The sequence below is a fragment of the Salvia splendens genome, chromosome 1 (assembly GCF_004379255.2).
Source record: "Salvia splendens isolate huo1 chromosome 1, SspV2, whole genome shotgun sequence".
Classification (NCBI taxonomy): Eukaryota; Viridiplantae; Streptophyta; class Magnoliopsida; order Lamiales; family Lamiaceae; genus Salvia; species Salvia splendens.
Genome location: NC_056032.1, coordinates 44,986,531 through 45,005,654, shown reverse-complemented (window position 1 = coordinate 45,005,654; position 19,124 = coordinate 44,986,531). Strand labels below are relative to the sequence as shown.

The 19,124-nt window shown below is 38.4% G+C and overlaps 1 protein-coding gene and 1 pseudogene across 1 annotated transcript; one reads left to right on the top strand and one right to left on the bottom strand.

Annotated features, from left to right (window-relative positions):
- The first annotated feature begins 610 nt into the window (after positions 1-610).
- On the top strand, positions 611-4,677 carry LOC121755140 (annotated as a pseudogene).
- A 25-nt stretch (positions 4,678-4,702) lies between these two features.
- On the bottom strand, positions 4,703-12,444 carry LOC121755127 (epidermal growth factor receptor substrate 15-like 1). Its single transcript, XM_042150416.1, has 13 exons — positions 12,079-12,444; positions 9,962-11,306; positions 9,046-9,261; positions 8,744-8,964; positions 8,303-8,377; positions 8,106-8,177; positions 7,917-8,015; positions 7,496-7,567; positions 7,313-7,427; positions 6,389-6,457; positions 5,917-6,208; positions 5,731-5,806; positions 4,703-5,602 (listed from the first exon to the last, which is right to left on the bottom strand). The coding sequence occupies exons 1-13, from the start codon at positions 12,211-12,213 to the stop codon at positions 5,225-5,227; spliced, it is 3,165 nt and encodes a 1,054-aa protein (XP_042006350.1). The 5' UTR covers positions 12,214-12,444; the 3' UTR covers positions 4,703-5,224.
- Positions 12,445-19,124: the final 6,680 nt, after the last annotated feature.

The window sequence follows — 19,124 nt, the reverse complement described above, 5'->3', positions numbered from 1 at the left end:
AGAATTTAGTTGTCGGAATTTAGTTGTGTTTCTTTAAAAGGGAAAATTAGGTATGCTCGTTGATCTATTTGTATGCTCGTTGATCTATTTTGGTAGTAATTTCTTTGATTAGTGAATGGCTGAGGGGAAGGAATTTGTGGAACAAGATTATTTGGTATTTGAATAAAATAAAAACACAATATTTATTTTAGAGGATAATAGTTATTGAAATGATGAAGTTTGGTCAAATTTTAATTTTTTATATGATCTTTGAAATTGTATTAAATTATAATTTTCCTAAATTATTCCATACATAGATGAAATGATTGAATAAAGTGAATATTCTCAAAGGTCATAAAACAAACCATTTAAATATACTTGTATTAAAGAAACACTTGATTTATGCTTAAAATCCATCTACAAAATATCATGATTTGACTATGTTAGATAAGAATACAATGAATCCCTTTTTTTTATCAATGTAACACATGTAAAACATTATTTAACTTTTAGGAGTATTTCTCATTCCTAATTAAAATCACAACAAAACAGTTATTTTTATGTGCAAATTCGTTTAGCCCATGATTATAAAAGAGTCAGAATTAAAGTTAAGCAATTGTTGCCAAGAACAATGAAGAACTTATTTAAATGTGGAATTTTGAATTCGAATTCGTACAAATTTTTGTCGAACTCTCAATTTCTGTCACCTCGAGTTTTTCAGCTCATCTGCATTTCGAATTTATCATTAAAATCTCATAAAAATTCGGAAAAAGTATGCAAAGATGGTGATCAAAATAAGCCCGGGGATCCACTTTTCGGTGAGATCCTCAAAATTATGGGTAGTGAAGGCATTGAATTTGAAAGAAACACTCCTTGTGTGTTTTCAGCAATGAAAGATGTAAACTTTGAAGGAAATGTGGCAAATTTGGGATCATATCCACACCTGCAAAGTGTTTGTGGAAATGCCGATGAGAAAAAGGATCAGACTTTGGCTTTGGATAAAATCTAGGCGGTAGATGTTGGTCCGGTTGTTCTTAAAGTGATTGAGATTGTTAGGTGCGAGAACAGCTCGCTTTCAATGGAGGAACGGTTGGAAAATGCTGATTGTAGATATAATGAAGAGGTTGTTGTCAATGTGCTGAAGAAGTATTTCAAAGTTCCCAAATTGGGATTAAAGTTCTTCTATTGGGTGAAAAGCAGAGAAGGGTTTCGACACTCGACCAACACCTTCAATATGATGATAAATGTAGCCGGGGAAGCTGAGGAGTTTGGGTTGGTTGAGGAGTTGGTTGAGGAAATGGGGAAGAGTTATTGTGAGAAGGATTTGAGGACGTGGACGATTCTTGTGTCGTGCTATGGCAGTAGAAAATGGATTGGGAAAGCATTGGTGGCATTCTAGGAGATGAAGAGAGCGGGTGTCGAGCCTGATGCAGTTGCATACAGAACAATGCCGCGGGCGGTCTGCAATGCTAGAAAGGCTGATATTGCATTGGAGTTCTACGAGGATATGGTGCGTAATGAGGTGAAATTAGATGTAGATTTGTGTATACAGTTGATGAAATGCTTTGCATTGTGTGGAAATATTGACGCTGCTCGCTCGGTTGGCGAAAACATGATCAAATCTGAGATTCCCGAATCTCAAGTTTATGGTATGATGTTAAAGAGTTTTTGTATAGCAGGGAAGATCACTGAATCTTTGGAGTTGATTCGTGATCTAGAGAATAAAGACGTCTCACTTGACATGGGGATGTTTGAGGCGTTGGTGAAAGGGCTTTGTTGCAGAGATAGGATTGAAGACGCGATGGAGATACTTGAGATACTGAAGAAGAGGGATGTATTTGATCAGAACATATACGGAATCCTTATTAGTGCATACTTGGGGACAAATCGAGTTTCTGAGGAATTCGGTCTTTTTCAAGAGGCGAAAGGATACGGAAATGTGTTGGTCTCCACGTACACGAATTTGATGCAACACTTTTTCTGGAAGGGTGAATTTCATAAGGGTTTGGAGCTGTACAATGAGATGCTTCGGTTGGGATTGAGATTGGATAGTGTGGCTATACCTGCTGTTGCGGCTGGTTATGTTCAGCAAAATCGGATTTCTGAGGCGTTGGATGTGTTTAAGAGTATGTTTGAGATGGGAATTAGGCCTTCATCAAAATCGTATTTGGTTTTCATTAAGGAGGTGCGTAAGATATGCAAAGCAGATGAGGTTGTCGAGATTTTGAATGAAATGCAGGTCTGCAAACTAAGTAACGTAGACGAGATATTAAGTGAGGCTCGTTCTTATCTTGAGAAGAAAGGAGAAGTAGAGAAGGTGAATGCTATTAATAGTTTTTGCACGTCTTTTCATAGAAGCGTAAACGAGAAAAATGCTGATCAGTGAACCAGAAAAGTTGGATCCGAATCCAATGCTGCAGAGAAGGCCGCCTTGCTTTGTGGAGTCTGAAACGAGACGAGATGGCTACCCTGATGCACAAGAAGTTCGCCTAATTTTATCATCCTCGGATTATTGGTGCTCTATACAAGAGAAACTTGAAAGACTCAATTTCCAGTTTACACCTTACCTTGTTGTGAAAATTTTATGAAGTTCCAGCCTTGATATTGGTATTGCGTTGAAGTTCTTTGTGTGGATCGGGAAACAGCCTAATTACAGTCGCAATGAGCAATCATACAACGTGGCCATGAAAATTGCTGGTCAGGGCAAAAACTTTAAGGAGATGAAAAGATTGTTTTATGAGATGAGGAGACGAGACTGCTTGATAACAGCTGACTCGTGGACAATTATGATAATGTAGTATGGTCGAACAGGGTTGACAGATTTGGCTTTGAGTTGTTTTAGAGAGATGAAGCTGGGCACGTGTAAACCAACCAAAAGCATGTATTTCTCTATAATAGCTTCGCTTTGTGGAAAGAAGGGCCGCAAAGTTGATGAGGCGATCCAGATATACGAGGAAATGATGCAAGCGGGGCTTGTTCCGGGTAAAGAATTGGTCGAGGCTTATGTTGGCTGTTTATGTGAAGTCAATAGATTGTCAGACGCCAGAAGATGCATTGAATCTTTACACAAATTTGGTTTCTCGATTCCACTGTCGTACTCCTTGTATGTTCGGGCTCTTTGTCGTGCAGGGAAGCTGGACGATGCTTTAGCCCTAGTCGATGAAGCTGGCTGTGAAAAGCATCTCCTGCAGCAGTATACCTACGGTAGTCTTGTTCATGGCTTGCTACGACAAGGGCGGGCAGAGGAGGCGTTGGAAAAGATAAATGGCATGAAACAGCTCGGCTTTCACCCTACTGTTCACGTACATACATCGTTGATTGTTCATTTCTTTAAAGATAGAGACTTAAACAGAGTTTTGGTTACTCTTGAAGAAATGAAAGAACACGGCTGTCAGCCTACTGTAGTCACGTATTCAGCTCTGTTGTGCGGTTACGTGAGATTGGGGAAGGTTAGTGAGGCTTGCGATGTTTTCCACCGTCTGAAAAGGGAAGGCACGTCACCTGATTTCAAGACTTATTCTATGTTCATAGATTGCCTCTGTGGAACAGGCAAGTCAGAGGATGCTTTCACACTTATCCCCGAAATGCTGCGTGATGGGATTGTCCCGAGTACTGTCAACTTTCGAACGATTATGTATGGACTGAATAGAGAGGGATAACCAAATCTTGCACAGGCTGTTCTAAAGAAGAAGTTGGATCTCAAAAGAAGAAGACAAGTGGTAACATAGGCATGTCTTGTTCATTATTATTTTTTTCTAAAGATTGTTTTTCATGTTTCCCATTTTTATAACATTTAATACTCTCATTTCTAATATTAATGCAGTTCTACTCCTGTCAATATGTTCAACACTTCAGCTAGAGTATGAAAATTTCTGAATCAAGGTAAACTGATTATACTGTTATGTACTTAAATGGGAAAGATGACTGAAAAATGATACTAGTATCGTTTTCCCTTTCGTGTATGAGCATCCTTAACTTATGTCGTATAAATTTGTCTCGAACCCCAGTAAACTGTGTCTTGTGAAGTAACTTCACTTTTGTTCTCTCTCGTATGCAGCACCGTCTGTGCTAACAGTATCCTGTCTGAAAAGGGATGTGACTTGATACCTAAATTGCCATAAAAGGCTTGATCCGACATCAGGGGCAGCGACTGAATGAAGTCGAGGAGCACAATGAACGTTGCTCAGGAGCAAGCACTTCCGAAGACAGGCCTCTCTCAGCAAGCAGCGCATAGCTCACATAACAGTGCTTCAGAAACGGGGAATTATAATACTCGGTGATGACATCAAAGATCCTTCGTTGCTCTATGAATTAGAGAGTACTTCCCATTCCATAATATCACAGGTGGTTGAAATCAGTTGAGCAACCAAAGGTCTGTCCTAACATTGCAACTGTAGTTAATATCTCTTAAAGAAGCTCTTTCAATCTCGTTTATAGCGCGCTCTATGAATGTTTTAGTTGGAAGAAGAAAGATTAGTAGAGTTTTAGTTCCTTACTTAGGTCAGTCTATCTCTTAAAGGATTAGATATTATCAGCATTCTTCTTGATGATATGAGTGTAGATCTGTCCCATTTTTGTTTTCTAGTTTTTTATTGTAGCACAGATTAGATAAAATTGTTACTGAGCATTCTCACTCTATGTATTGTTGAGGATATCCATCTTCAAAAAATTATTTGTAACTAATTGGAATATGGTATAAAGCAGTTATATATTTGTTGTAATATATGGATCCAAAATTTGAATTTGCAATAGCAAAAAAATATAGATTACAAAGGAATACAAAGTGTGTTGTCTGTCAATTACAACATACTAATAGACAATTTCTTGTACATTCACACACATCCCAAACCCCAAAAAATAACACAAAGGGAATTAAGAAATGAAAAAAGAAATAAGAATCCCAAAACAGAAATAGAAGGAAGCCAATCTTGGGGAAAAAATAATGAATAGAATACAAAGCAGCTCTAGTCATCAGCAGAAAAGGGAGATGCCGAAAGATTCTTCAAATGCTGCGATCCTTCCTGCGTCTCGTAATAATCTTCCAGACGTACACGTGAAGCAGAACGCACCGGTGCTGACGCAATACGTCGTCCTACTCAATCTTCATTCCGGATCAATACAATAATACAAAACATTGCTGATTTCAGCAGTGATCAAACGCTGGTAAAATCTCAATGCTGCTGCTGTTAGTGTAATTTCACGAGTATACGTCCTCGGATCGTCTAGAATTTTCTTTGCTGGTATCTTAAGAAACCTTGAACGGACCACTAGAACCGAAGGGGTCAGAGTCATCAAATGAATAATTGCTGCTGTGGTCAAAGCCCCTCGAGCTGCTCATGGAGTCAAACCTAGTGTGGGTCTCTCCGCGTGGTGATGAGGCATTATCATGTGCGCTGAATGAATCATATCTTGAGAAACCCTCAAACGGGTCTCTTGAATCATTGCCGTACCTCGGAGAATCACCGGCCCTCGTAAGTGGGGTGCTAGGAACAGAATCCTCAAAGAACAGGTTACTCTTTGGGAAGGCACTTTCTGCACGAGGATAGCTGCTTCTTTCAGGACTTGCACCAAAATCATTAGAACCGAAGAAATATTTTTCATCGTTCTTTGCACCATCTGGATCCTGATGGTAGTGATGGTAAAGTAATCAAGATATGATCACATACAGATCCAAATAATCTTTTCTATGCAATGATTTTGTGGTCTCATAAATATGATAAATAAGAGAAAGCAGGCAGCAAAACTACTTGCCTTGGTATTGAAGCCCCACACTGAATCAATATCATCATTGTTATCAAAATCACCCCAAGAAGGTTCATTAAAGACTCTGTCGGTCATAGAAAAAAGGTCAGGAGCACGCAATGAAGAAACTCACGAAGACAAGTTTGACGATATAGAAAGCGGAGTAATGTGATAGTGTATAGCGAAAAACTAAACCTGTGGGTTTCAGTATCTCCATCAGAGCTTTTTCTGAAATGTCTCTCCGAGTATTCTTTAGACGGACTTTCATATGGTGTTGGCCTCTCTGGACTTTCATGTGGATTCTTTGACTCATCTGCACCAAAAACTGATTCTTCATCAAAGGCACTAGCCACGGCAACAAATGGTTTCTCAGGCTCGGATGCATTTGATGGTGAGTCAGGGGCATAACTATGGGTTGGAGAAGAATTTTCTCTCTCCAAAGATGCTGACTTGCCATTTTGAGGAAGGGAGACGTCAAAAGAAAATCCTGTAAAAAAAAAGATATGTCATCCATAATGAAAGATTTTTAAATTTTTTTTACGTAATGCAAGAATATATTGGAAAGGCAGATTTCAGAGAAGGAGATGTTTGACAATTATGTGGAGATGAGAATGCTTGTGTGTATGGAAGTGCAATTGCAAGAGCAAGGGTAAGAGATGTCTCAAACCTTCATCATCAAACTTGTCCCAATCTTCATCCCATACCGCTGCTATCTCTGGGACCCCAGGTTGCCAACCTTAAGGAAAAAAATAAGAATAATTTTAATGGCTAGGAAGTAATTAACTAAATTCAAATCAAGCAAAAAGAATCAAATTCAGGTATTACAGAATGGATGAAGTGGACACAAAGTAGGGGTATGAACACAGATCACGTGATAACTTACATAGTTTCAATCGTAGGTATGAACACAGATCGGTAATAGGAGTAATAATAACTCTACATAGTTTCAATCGTGTCTCGACATTGGTGATTCAGTGTTCATGCTACATACCTGGTGGGCCTCATGTTCGGAAAAAAAACTATTGATAACTCTATTTTGTAGCCAATGATACTGGAAGTTCTTGCTCTAACGACTAACATTAATTACTAAATTGATGTCCCTAACTAACTTTAAGACTACCATGGCCCATGAGAAAAAATCGCAACCAGAAGATTGAATCTCTCAAGCTTCCATAAATTTCTCAGCAGTGCGTCTCAAGCATTGCTTCAAGCCTCGAGTCTTGACCACTTCATTTCATGGGTTTCATGTCTCCCTCAGCCTTATATTCATCAACTTCCCTCCATTTCTTATTTATATGTCTCCACTAGTTCCCATTTTAAAACATTTATTGGCTGATCTTCTGCTACCAAACACCTATAAAAGGGACTACGAGCTCTAATCCTTCCTTTGCTTTTTTGCCCCTAAAATTTTCAGTCTTGTTTTTTGGACTATTATATAAAAACTGAATCCAATAAACTCTTAACGAGAAAACTAAATACAAAAATGCAGAAAAAGAATCAGATTGAGTAATACAGCACACAGAACTTTTTTTTGTTTGGGGGAGGGGGGGTGTAAGCAAACACAGAAAATTCATAGCCAATATAGGATTACCTTGGGGAAGCTCAATTATTGCTGCAGAGTTAACTTCTATAGAATGTTTCTTGGAATGTTCAGCCAATGCCTTCAATAGTTCCTCAAGATCGGATTGTATACGATCAGCACGCACCTAAAACCAGGTATGTATTAGAACATGTAAAAGATCAATCACCATCCTAGCTAAGCGGCAGTACTAACCTGAAGAATACCATCAGCACTTCCACCTTGTTCCATTTTTGTGATTGCTTGTTGTAACTCCATCTTCCGCTCCTGTAAATATGTAATACTGGTTTTGAATCGGTTTTAATGATAATTGCTAGAGGGAGAAATATTCAAGTGGGATACACATTAACCATAATCATATTGGCTGTCGGCGATCATACTGTTTTGATCTATTGAGGTTGATTCATAGGAAAGTGATGGTAGATGCAGTGTAACACTAGGAAGAACGACATGATGATAACAACTTTCAACTATGCTGATGGCAATCATTGGGATGTGAGTGGGGAGACCTCAATAAAATTCTAAGTAACTAAGCAATCATAAAGTTTGGACAATCAGCCAAGCAAACAAGTGGACAATATGAACAAGACCAGCAGTAGGATCCAAGTAAAATTGCCTGAATATCACGAAAGGAAGCCTCTTCCATAGTTAACTTTGAATGGATTTCTGCAACTTGTGTATATTTTTCTTGATATTTCTTCTCCAGCAACTCAGCCTGGGAATTAAATAATAATCAATGATATTGTGACTACAAGAAGGTAATGGAATCAAGGGTTAAAGCATGTATCTTGTATTCCAAACATACCTCGCCCTTGTCTGCTCTAGCTCTTTCTGTGATTTCATTAAGTCGATTATCACATCTACTTTTATACAAAACCTGAAATATAATTTTGATAAAGAAGACAAATTATTGTAAATCATGCACATCAAATGTAGTAATTAACTGTGGTGATACAATGATGGCGAAGAGCAAACAATTAGTTAATGAGTACAGTGACGTACAAGGTCTTGCATTTTTGTCCGATAGTATTCAAGCTTCTCTCTGGAATCCAAAAGCACATTGTCCTTGTTGTCAACCTAGCACTCATCACAAGAAACTTGTTAGACCATGTTACAGAACCTGCTGCTCATAAAGACATTAATTTTTTAAGTTGACAAAGAAAAATGGTGTGCGCATTAACCTCCTTACATGAGGTACAGATCTTCATCAAAATTTATTTGAAATTTCTGCTAGTTTGAGAGAAAACGGCAAAAAATAATCTTATTAATTCGATCTTTTCCACCGAAAATATAGATAATTAGCAACACAATGGAGATATACAAATTTTCAAGCACACTCATGACAACAAGACAAAGTATAATGGCTTGGAACACTTGCATTAGAAAAAGATAATCCTACATACAACAAAAGATGCATGGGGATGACATCATGGCTGTAGATACCTTTCCAGTAGCTTCTGCTGCTTCCTGGCCCCCAACATCCAAAGAATTGACCAGCCCATTGCTGGGTTGATTTCCATGTGAGTTATCTAATGTATGCCCTCCAGAATTCTGATTGAACTGCATCGATCCATCAGCCTGAGAAACTACTGGCTGCATTGGTGGTCTTGAACCAGCATGCGAAACTGGTTGAGAACCAGGTAAACCCTGTTGTTGTCTTAATCCTGAAACCAAGAGACAAAACAAACATCGTGGACCAATTTGAAGGATGCTTAAAAATAACACAAGCGCAAGCCAGTCAATACCTGAAGCAGGACTCCATGCCATGCCCCCATAAGCTGTAGGTGGACCTACCAAAGTTACTAAAGTTTCATCCAACATGACACTGTTTGGGATCACAGATGGAAGAGGGTTTCCTTCCCTGTACCGCTCCATCCAATAGAAGGCAATGCAGAACTCCCTCAAAGAGAGCATGCTATCACTGTCTTGATCTGATAGATCCCAAATCTGCTTTAAGACCTCTGGAAATGATAACATATATATTGGTAAGTGTGCTGTTATCTAATACAGTAACGCCCTGGTAGATTTTCAATGTTCTAGAGCACACTCACACACCCAAGAACTGAAGAAAGAGGGTACGAGGAGAGAATAAATAAAGTAAGATCACTGCAGAGAAAACCATAGTTGTATTTCCACTTCATCTCTGGACCAATCAGAAATCCATAAATACAATACAACAAATTTAAATAGACAGAAGCATCTGGGTAATGAATTCAACTTAAGATGACATCTCAATCTATACTCCTAGTATATATTAGCACCTTTATAATATGTTATTTATGACATCATTTCAAACGGTTTGTGCACATGTATAACCACATAATCAGCAAGCACCAATGTGCTTCATGAAATTCCACAATATTTCCAGAACGCAGAACGAGACAATACAAAAGAATTCCATTTGCAATCAAATAGTAATCGAGAATTGCAAACGGCATAACCATTAACTGCATAAGTATTTTATTTTAGGTGATCTACTGGATGACCAGAAAAGCTCATCATGGAATGGTGATGCAGAACATAAGTATTTTAATTCTTGTGTGTATTGCAAATTTAATCCTAATGGTTTGACTTTATGAGTAGAAAGTAAACCATTGGAAAGCTTCACGTCATTAGCACATTCAAGAAGCATGGTATGAATATAGCGAATGAACTTCATACCTCTTGGCAGTCTCCAACTCAAGAATAGATTACGCGCCTGATCACCCGTAATTTTCCCATCTCTGTCGGTGTCTTGTTCCATAAAAACTTTTGCATATTTTTGAATGCTAGCTCGTGTCAGTTTTGGCCATGAAATCTGTGAGGTCCCTGATGTTGCATTCTTCATACCTGTTTGAAGTCCAGGTGTCAAGCCTGAGGAAGTAATTTGGGTTGGAACCTGCTGATTAGACTTGGGGACATACTGTGTCTGTGCAGCTGGAACTGCAGCAGATGGTTTTCTGATAGTGCTCTGTAAAGCTTCAAAAGGATCAGGCTTAGCCGGAGGCTGGACACTCGAACTAACAGGGAGAGCGGCAGAAGATGTAGGCAGGCTACTTATAGGTTGTTGTAGAGCAGAAGAAACTTTTTGGGATGAAGACTGATTAGCAGAGAACAGATCACCAGCAAACATGGCAGACGAATTAGGCCCAATACCTGAACTAGCTAATGCTTGAGGATCTTTGGCACCTGAAAAAGATGAAAGAGGGTGTTGGGAATTTGGACCAACTGCTGATATGGATGGATTAACTCCTCTATCCAAGACTTGTGTAGCAGGTACACCAGAAGTAGACCCAACCGACCAACCATTATTTGTATTCGGAAGACCTACGCCAGTCATGCCTCCAGAAACATTTAGACCACCAGAAGCCTGAGGTTGAGACGAAGCAGAACCAGTAGGAATGGATAGAGGCGGTCTCATCAGGTTACTGTGAGAGTGGAAAATTTGTGGGTTTGTATTTGGGGGTACCTGGCCATACTGCTGGTTCATTCCAGTACTAGAAGGTTGCAACTGCCCAAATGGCCGGTTCATACTTGTGTTTGTAGGTGGGGCCTGCCCAAACTGCTGGTTTATTGGACTGGCAGACTGTCCCTGTAAAAGCTGCAGGTTCACTCCCAAACTTGAAGGTACCATCCCAAACTGCTGGTTCATGCCAGTAGTAGAAGGCATTGGTCTAAGTGGTTGGGTCATGCCCGAAGTTGACAGAACTGTTCCTGGTTGCTGGTTAAAGCTGGAACTAGGAGGAGCTGGCCCTCTGAATCCAAGATTTTGAGAAGATGGCTGGGGAGTCGAACCCACCAGTGTCAAAGGTGAAGCAGCCCCTGGGCTTGGCTGTGGTCCAGGTGTAGCAGGTACATTTATTTGGGGAGGTGGGATTTTGCCAGAAGCTGGAGTGTATAAGGCTGCATTAACAATATCTTTCGTCAACTCTCGCTTGCTTTGAGCCACTGTCACAAGCTTAAGAGCATTATAAAACTCAGGACGACTGAGAAAGCCAGTGCGATTTTGGTCAGCAATTGTCCATATCTGCAACAAAAATTTCAATATTGAATGAACACCAGAACAATATAATCATCAAACAAACCAGGATAAGATAGACGGCCACTTTGACATAGCTGCTAGTCTCAACAATCGCCCAAGTGTAAGACAGCTACCATCAATAACAGTTTAAGAAATTTACATAATCATCCTAGTATTTCGATGCATCCCGCCCCACAGCAATCAGTTAGAAAAGTGAGAGGTCCAACTTTTGCAAATAGACATGACGTATGAAACAACCCACACAAAAATCAAAAGCCATGCCCTCCAATTCAATGATACCAACTTCATCTATCATGGAGGTGCTATGTTTACCAAATGCACATTATAACATACTTACAACTTTGCAAAAAGACTAATCATATGCCATCTCTCAATCATGTTTATAGCAGTCACCAGCAAAAAACATAAAAACCACTTTAAACCTCTTCCACATTGAGTATAAACTTCTAATAGGAAGTAAGCAAACCAACTCAATTGTTCGGTGAACTACAAACATCGCTGTAACTCACAAAAGTTCATCACTTGATACAGCTCTCAAAATCCAAACCAGCACTACTAACAAACAACACCTCCCATCCCAAAAAAAAGACCAAAACTCCTAAACAACCAAATCCTCCATGATTAGATACAGAAAAGCTTAAACTTGAATGACAGATCCCACAACAAGTCATCGAAAATTACTAACGCTAAGTTACGAAAAACTCGCAGAATACCCAAATTAAGCTATAAAACAAAACAAATAAGTAATCAAATTGACCTGCGCAAGAACTTGTCTTGGCAAATTGGATCCTTGCAGAAACGCCACCGCCTCAGCTCCACTGATCCGGCCGTCGCGATCCGCATCTGCCTTCTGGAAATACTCCTCGAATTTTTCCGTACTTGGTCCCGCCATTTCTTTTGCCCCTTCTCCGAACCCTAGATCACCACATTACTCCATCAATATCACTTCCACCGGTACCTATAGCTCCAAATGCGCGACGCAGTCAGCTCAAACAGAGCTCCGAATTGGCAAATTGTAATCAGTTCGTGAGAAAATTGGGGGAATTCCACGACAGATCGGAGGAGAAAGATGGGGAAGAAGATGATGATGCGATTGGAGATCAGAGAGAGACGATTTAACGAATAGTAGATTTAAACTTCCCTTTATTAATTATTCCATCAGTCTACTATTAGAGTCTCGTTCTAATTACTTTGAAGCATGAATTTTAAGAAATATTAAAAAAATAGATGAAAATAATTAATGAAATATAAGTCTCACTTGTATATATTAATTTTAAAAGAAATATGAATGGAATGTAAAATCTTAATTTTAAAAGAAATATGAATGGAATATGAAATCCTATTATCATTTATTATAAAAGTGAATTAAGACTCTTATTCGCGGACTAACTAAAATAAGAAAACGAGATGCCTCTTCAATAGATGGAGGGAGTAGCTTTGTAGGTCGAAATAATTTTTTTTGAGGAATTTTACAAGGTACAACATTGGACATCCCAAAGTACACCGTTGGTTTGCACCGGTATTCCGTTTTTCTTTTCTTCTTTTTAAAAATAATTTTGTTAGAATGCATTTTGTTTTTCGATTCATTTTGTATGCCAATTAGATCAACTATAAAATAGGAGCAGAGTAACATATTATGGTCGATAAATTAGTTCTGCACAAATTAATTATATTGAATAGTTTTATATTCTTATATGTTTCCCAATTTTTATTAAAAGACTCATATTTTCTTATTCAAATGATTTTCATTTTTACTATTTGAATCACATATTTCACTAACTCTTTATACTATATTATAATATTAATATATAAAAATTTTCACTCACTTTAGACTAATAATTTCTTAAAACTATCAATCAAATATGAAATATTTATTAAGGGAGTATATGCTAATAACGTAGCTTGTTTATTCAAAAAAGAGTTAACTATAAAAACAGTTCCTGAACTAAAAGTTTGTTTTATTAGTAGTCCTTGAACTTTAAAAATATCTCCAGTAGTTCCTACGCCTACAGGGGCGTAGCGCAGTTGGCAACGAAGGGGCAGATCTTTGCTGCAATGAGCCTGGGTTCGAATCTCACTGCGGTCGTGTAGTTGCTTACATCTTTCATGCACAAGTGTGAGGCCTTGGGAGATGGGCTTATGGCAGCCAGTGGGTTAAGGCCTCCCCCTTAACGGGCTACTGCGTACCCTGATTGAACCCCCTCACATGATGTCGGGCCGGAGTGTAGGGGCCGCCAAGGCGACGGAATCGCCTTTTTTGCTGCAAGCTCCAGTAGTTCCTAAACTAAGAGTTTATTTCCTCGGCGGTCCTTTTGCACTTTTTATGGACAATTTCTCCAGAAAATGCCCTTCACAAGTAAGATGGATATTTTTGTCCATTCATAGTTTCACCTTTTAATATGGTATTATTCATGCGATATTATTTTTTAGTACTTAATCAGATATTATTTCAAAAAACTAAGTATATTTTTCTTCCCTCTATCACTCTTCCACGCTGGGGGATAGGCGTCGCGAAGCTGGAGCACCTCCGGGAGCAAGGCGAGGTCGTCACGGAGTCCAATCGAGCTGGATCCGGCTTCCCACTGCCGTTTTCGGAGATGAATCACCACCGATGCAACATGATACGATGATTATTATTATTATTATTATTATTATTATTTAGTTAGTTAATTATGGATTTGCATATCTTTTTCATATCTTTTGTCTTGCTCATTAAGTTAGTATCCACTATTATAAATAGTGGACATTGTTAGTCATTTGATCATTCAAGAAATATCAATTATCCTTTTATTTTATTTTCTCTTACTCTCTTTCCTTTTAAACGTGCAAAATGCACAAAACCCTAATTTTGACGCCGGATTGATCGACGGGCAAAAGCTCCTGCGAAGTTCGACGCAAAATCTACGAGTTAAGGAACTCCATCCTTAACAATTGGTGCTTTCATTGAGAGCTCAAACGGCTCGGAGTGGTGGCCGGGCAACGAACTCGCCGTGACCAACGAGTGTGTTTGGGACCGCTAGGAGTGGTGACCCACGGAGTGGTGGCCGGGCAAAGAATCCGATGTGACCAACGTGGACGTGACCAACGAGAACTCGGAGTGGTGGCCTGGCAAAGAACCAGCCGTGACCAACGTGGCCGTTGGCCCTTAAAGGAGGGTCGAATGTTACGGACTCAATTCCCACATCGGTTGTGAGAACAACTGATGTGGGGTATATAGACTAAATGAGCTCTCTCTCCTAACCGGCTATTCTTTTGGGATGAGTTTTCCTGTTTGGTCTGTATCACAACATCACCTTCAATCGTATGGACCGAGCTGGAATCCGGTCGGTTTCTCCGGCCTCTAAGGCCTCGATCGCCGGATTCTGCAGAGCCACGGTGAGGAGAAGTGTTTTTCTCTCCGGTGCAATGCTTGCCACAAGGTATTCAGCTTGGAAAATGAGAAATCCTTATTTTTCATCAATGTTGACCTAGAATTGAATTTGAGCTGGTTTTGATCTGATTTTGTGTAGAAGAACAAGATCAACAGCGCTGCTGTGTATAAATGCGGCGATCGTCGCCGATTTCAAGGTCTGGATTTCGGAGATGCGTTGAAATAAGAAGATAGTTTTAAAAGATGGTAGGAGGAAGATTGAAGATAGTTTTAAAATAATACTCCCTCCGTCCTTTAAAAATAGAACACTTTGTAAACGGCACGGGTTTTAATGTAGAATTGGTAAAGTAAGAGAGAAGGGAAAAAAATAAGAGAGAAGGAGAAAAAGTAAGAGAGAAGTAGTGTTAGTGGAATGTGGGGTCCATATTATAGTGTAGTTGAAAACTTTCCATTTTTGATTGTGTTCTAATTTTGGTGGACGTCCAAAAAAGGAAACTGTGTTCTATTTTTTGTGGACGGAGGGAGTATCATATTACATTGCATGCAATGTAAGTAGTTTGAAATAATATCAGATTGAAAATGTGAAATTGTGAATGACAAAAATGCTCATTTGGGGGCATTTTCAGGAGAAATTGTACTTAAAATGTGCAAAAGGACCATCGATGAAATAAACCCTTAGTTCATGAATAATTAGGATATTTTTAAAATTCAGGGACTACTGATGTAATAAACCCTTAGTTCAGGGGACTGTATTTGTAGTTCATCTTAGTTTAGGAAGAGTTGTTATATGGAGTAAAATAGAGAGAAAAATGGGATTGAGATTTATTTCCAACTATAGAAAATGACATTGTGGACAAACTAAAAATGAAACGTAGACGTGTTAAAAGAGGGAATAGCAGATGCTATAATACAGTGATCGAAACATGACTTAAATGGACTGGGCTGAGATTTTCCCTGCCCCGTCTCATTTTGTTAGTATTTCGAAATATTATTAGTTACATATATTATTTGACTTTTACTACACTATTTGATAATTGTGATAATAGTCCATTTCACTCATATTCAAGGCTAATACTATATACTAGAAATGAGATTATCTATTACTAATATTTTTTACTTTATATTTCTTGAAAGAGCTAATCTCAAAGGGGAAGATTAATGGTGACCCTTTCTGGAAGAACACGAATTATTATCCTTCAGGGCCCAAAACAATAACAATATAATAAGCCCATAAAGTCTTTTTAGATAGCTCGAAAATAAAACGAGAGTAATACTCCCTTATCAAAGCCCAAATTAAAATTTAATTGAGATGGTATTTGTGTGGGCTAACAAATTTTACTCGTTACGATAACTCGACATAAATACGTGATAACTCGACATAAATACGCACAAAGTTAATAGATTTGCATCAAGTCTTATTGGGTTTGAGCCCTTATCGGTCAACCCAATAAAAACCAGATTTCGGGTTATAAGTTAACAAATGAAATTATAGTTATTTTTATTAATTAAAAACTATTATACTTTAATTTTATTATTTAGATTGTAATCACGTCATAACATATTTTAATTGTTAATATCATATTTTATCGTGTAATATCATGTTTTAACTGCGTAATATCATGTTCTGGTCGCTATCATGTCATGTCAAGCTAAATTGTACGGTAACTTACCGCCATTAACAGTAGGGCTGTCAAATTTTGACATGACATGATAACCCGATACGAACACACACAAAGTTAATGGGTTATAACCCAATAAGAGAATCTTACGATTTCATGTTAGGTTAAGATTTGGCCTGATTGGATTTGATCGATATTAGGTTTACCTGATATTGACTCAATCTGGACAATTTGTATTTGCATATTGCTTGGTTAAGAGTATCCACAATATGAGCTCAGCCTAAAATTCCTCTTGTCACATCATTATGCTCTTCCAACAGCCTAGTCAATGCTCTAGCCTTCCCACAACCTAGTCAATGCCCTAACCTCCAATTTAATTCATTCTAATTGTTGGTATTTATCAAATATTACAAAAATAAAGTGCAATGAGGTGTATATATAGAGTAGAAATAAAAAATAAAACTAAAAATAAAAATGAAAAATTGGCTCGGCTCGCCTATTACTCATCAATTGTACATTGTATTGACATTGTGTTGTGTTGATATTGTGTTGAAAAATTTAAAGTTTGTACAATATATAGAGTTTGCATTTTATCATTAGTACATGAACAAAGTTATAAATTTGCTACTAAAATATTGCTTTAGATTTAGAATTTCCCTTGGCTCGCTATGATTTCATGTCTTGTCAGATAATCTATATATTGTGGATAGCCAATGTGAGAAGGAAAATCAACTAGCCAGAATGCGAAAGGGAGAATAAATAACAATCAAAATTGACTATTATCCCATCTTCAGTGTTTGAGTTGATCCAATAAAAATAGTCGATTCCACATTATCTTTTATACTCACAAAAATGTCGATTCCAAATTATCTCTTATACTCACAAAATTTAGTGAATGAGGCGGATGACCCATTTTCTTTCTCTATCTCTCTTACTTTATTAAATTTGCATTAAAACTCGTACCGTTTTAAAAGTTTCAAAAGTTTTTAGGAATTAAGAGATGAGGCCCATTTCAACTAACATATTTTTCTTTCTATCTCTCTTAATTTATCAATTTTATATTAAAACTCGTACCGTTTTAAAAATTCTTATTTTAAGGAAATAGAGGGAGTATATTAAAATGGAACTTATAATTTACTCCCTCCGTCCGATAGTCTCATTTTAACTTAACACAAGTATTAAAAAATTATTTGATTTTGTTAGAAAAATGGGAAAAAAGTTAGTTATACATGAGCCCCTATTTTCATATATTGATTTTATCCCAAATAAAAAAAGTACTTCCGCCCGCCATTAATTATTACTCCAAGATGACTCAACTCGTGTTTTAAGAAATGTAAAAGAAAATGGATGAAAAAAGTTAGTGTAATATGGATACTATTTTAATATACTCCCTCCGTCCCTTAAAATTAGAAATTCTTTCCCTTTTTTGTACGTCCCCCAAAAATCAAAACTTTCTATTTAAGGAAATTTCTTTTCTCTAATAAGGTAGGACTCATTTTCTACTAAAATAATTTTGTTTTTATCTCTCTTATTTTTCTAAGTTTGCATTAAAATCTGTGCCGTTTCAAAAAATTTATTTTAGGACACAGATGGAGTTTTAATTTTATAATAAAATGTGAATAAAATGTAAAGTCGTACCAAAAAATATTAAATGTGATAAGTATAAACAGATGGACCAAAAGGAAATTAGTCCTCTTAATAAATAATGGTCGGTATAAAGAGTAGACTTTAAATCATAAGCGTTTGAAAATGGTAAAATGAGTCATTTAACGGATGAAGGGAGTAGTATTGTATTTCATCCAGCAACTTAGATTTATGTGTAAGAGCATCCACAATAGTTTGTGGACAAGCAATAGCCCAGCTATAGCCCAGCCACAAACTCATCTGCCACATCAGTAGCACTAAATTCCTTCTGCCACATCAGCAGGACAAGCAACTAGACAAGCAATAGCCCAGCCATAGTCCAGCCACATCATCAGCACTAAAAACAAATAATTAAACAATCACACAAAATACGGAATTAAATTTACGACACATATAAGTGAATTCAAAAATAATATGTCGGAATGAAAAAGTACATTAATTAAAAAAAGTCAAATAAAAATTACATTACTTAAAAAAAACTCATAATCCACACACGAGTCCCCCCCGCCTCCGCCTCCGCCGCCGCCTCACTCCTTGCCGTCGTCGCCGCTATCCGGGACCCCCAAATCTGCAGCATCTGAGCCCGCGTCAGAGCCCCCCACCTGTGTCGTGCCGGGATTCAAATCCTCTCGCATACTCACGAGCACGGCGTGAAAAAAACTCTTCTCCTCGGGGTCAGTTGCATTCTTCCATTGATCTATGATCTTGATCATCTGAGCCCGCGCTTGTTGACGCGCTAAGAAGACGAGGGCGGTTGTCGAGCTGCCAACAGGGGGGATGCCGACTGGACCTCCTCGGACCTCTGGCGCTCGCGTTGCGCCCGCCTTTGACCGACTGGGCGAGTGCGGCGAGTAAACGAGGGAGGGGACGGGGTCTCCTAAGCATCTTCGGGGAGGTCGTGGCCGCTGCTACCATCGGCGTAATCACCTAAATAGTTCAGGTGCTGCTTCTTCGGCCAGCTCGCATCGACACCTGCCTGAAACTTCTCGGAATCCATTAGCACCTCGTAGCAGTTCTAGTAGGTGAAGTCCTTGTAAAGCCCGGGCACGGGGAACTCTTTCTCCGCCTCCCTCCTGCAGTCCTCGTCAGTTTGGACGCTGGACTTCATTCGGAGGGCGTTGGTGTACAACCCCGAAAATCGGGAGACCCCAACTGGATTCGGTCCCACGC

Coding starts and splice junctions, on each gene's coding strand:
- LOC121755127 (XM_042150416.1), bottom strand. CDS start 12,213: ATGGCGGGACCAAGTACGGAAAAATTCGAGGAGTATTTCCAGAAGGCA. Junction 8,378..8,743: donor CAGCAGAAGCTACTGGAAAG/GTATCTACAGCC, acceptor GATGAGTGCTAG/GTTGACAACAAGGACAATGT. Junction 8,016..8,105: donor CTAGAGCAGACAAGGGCGAG/GTATGTTTGGAA, acceptor TTTAATTCCCAG/GCTGAGTTGCTGGAGAAGAA.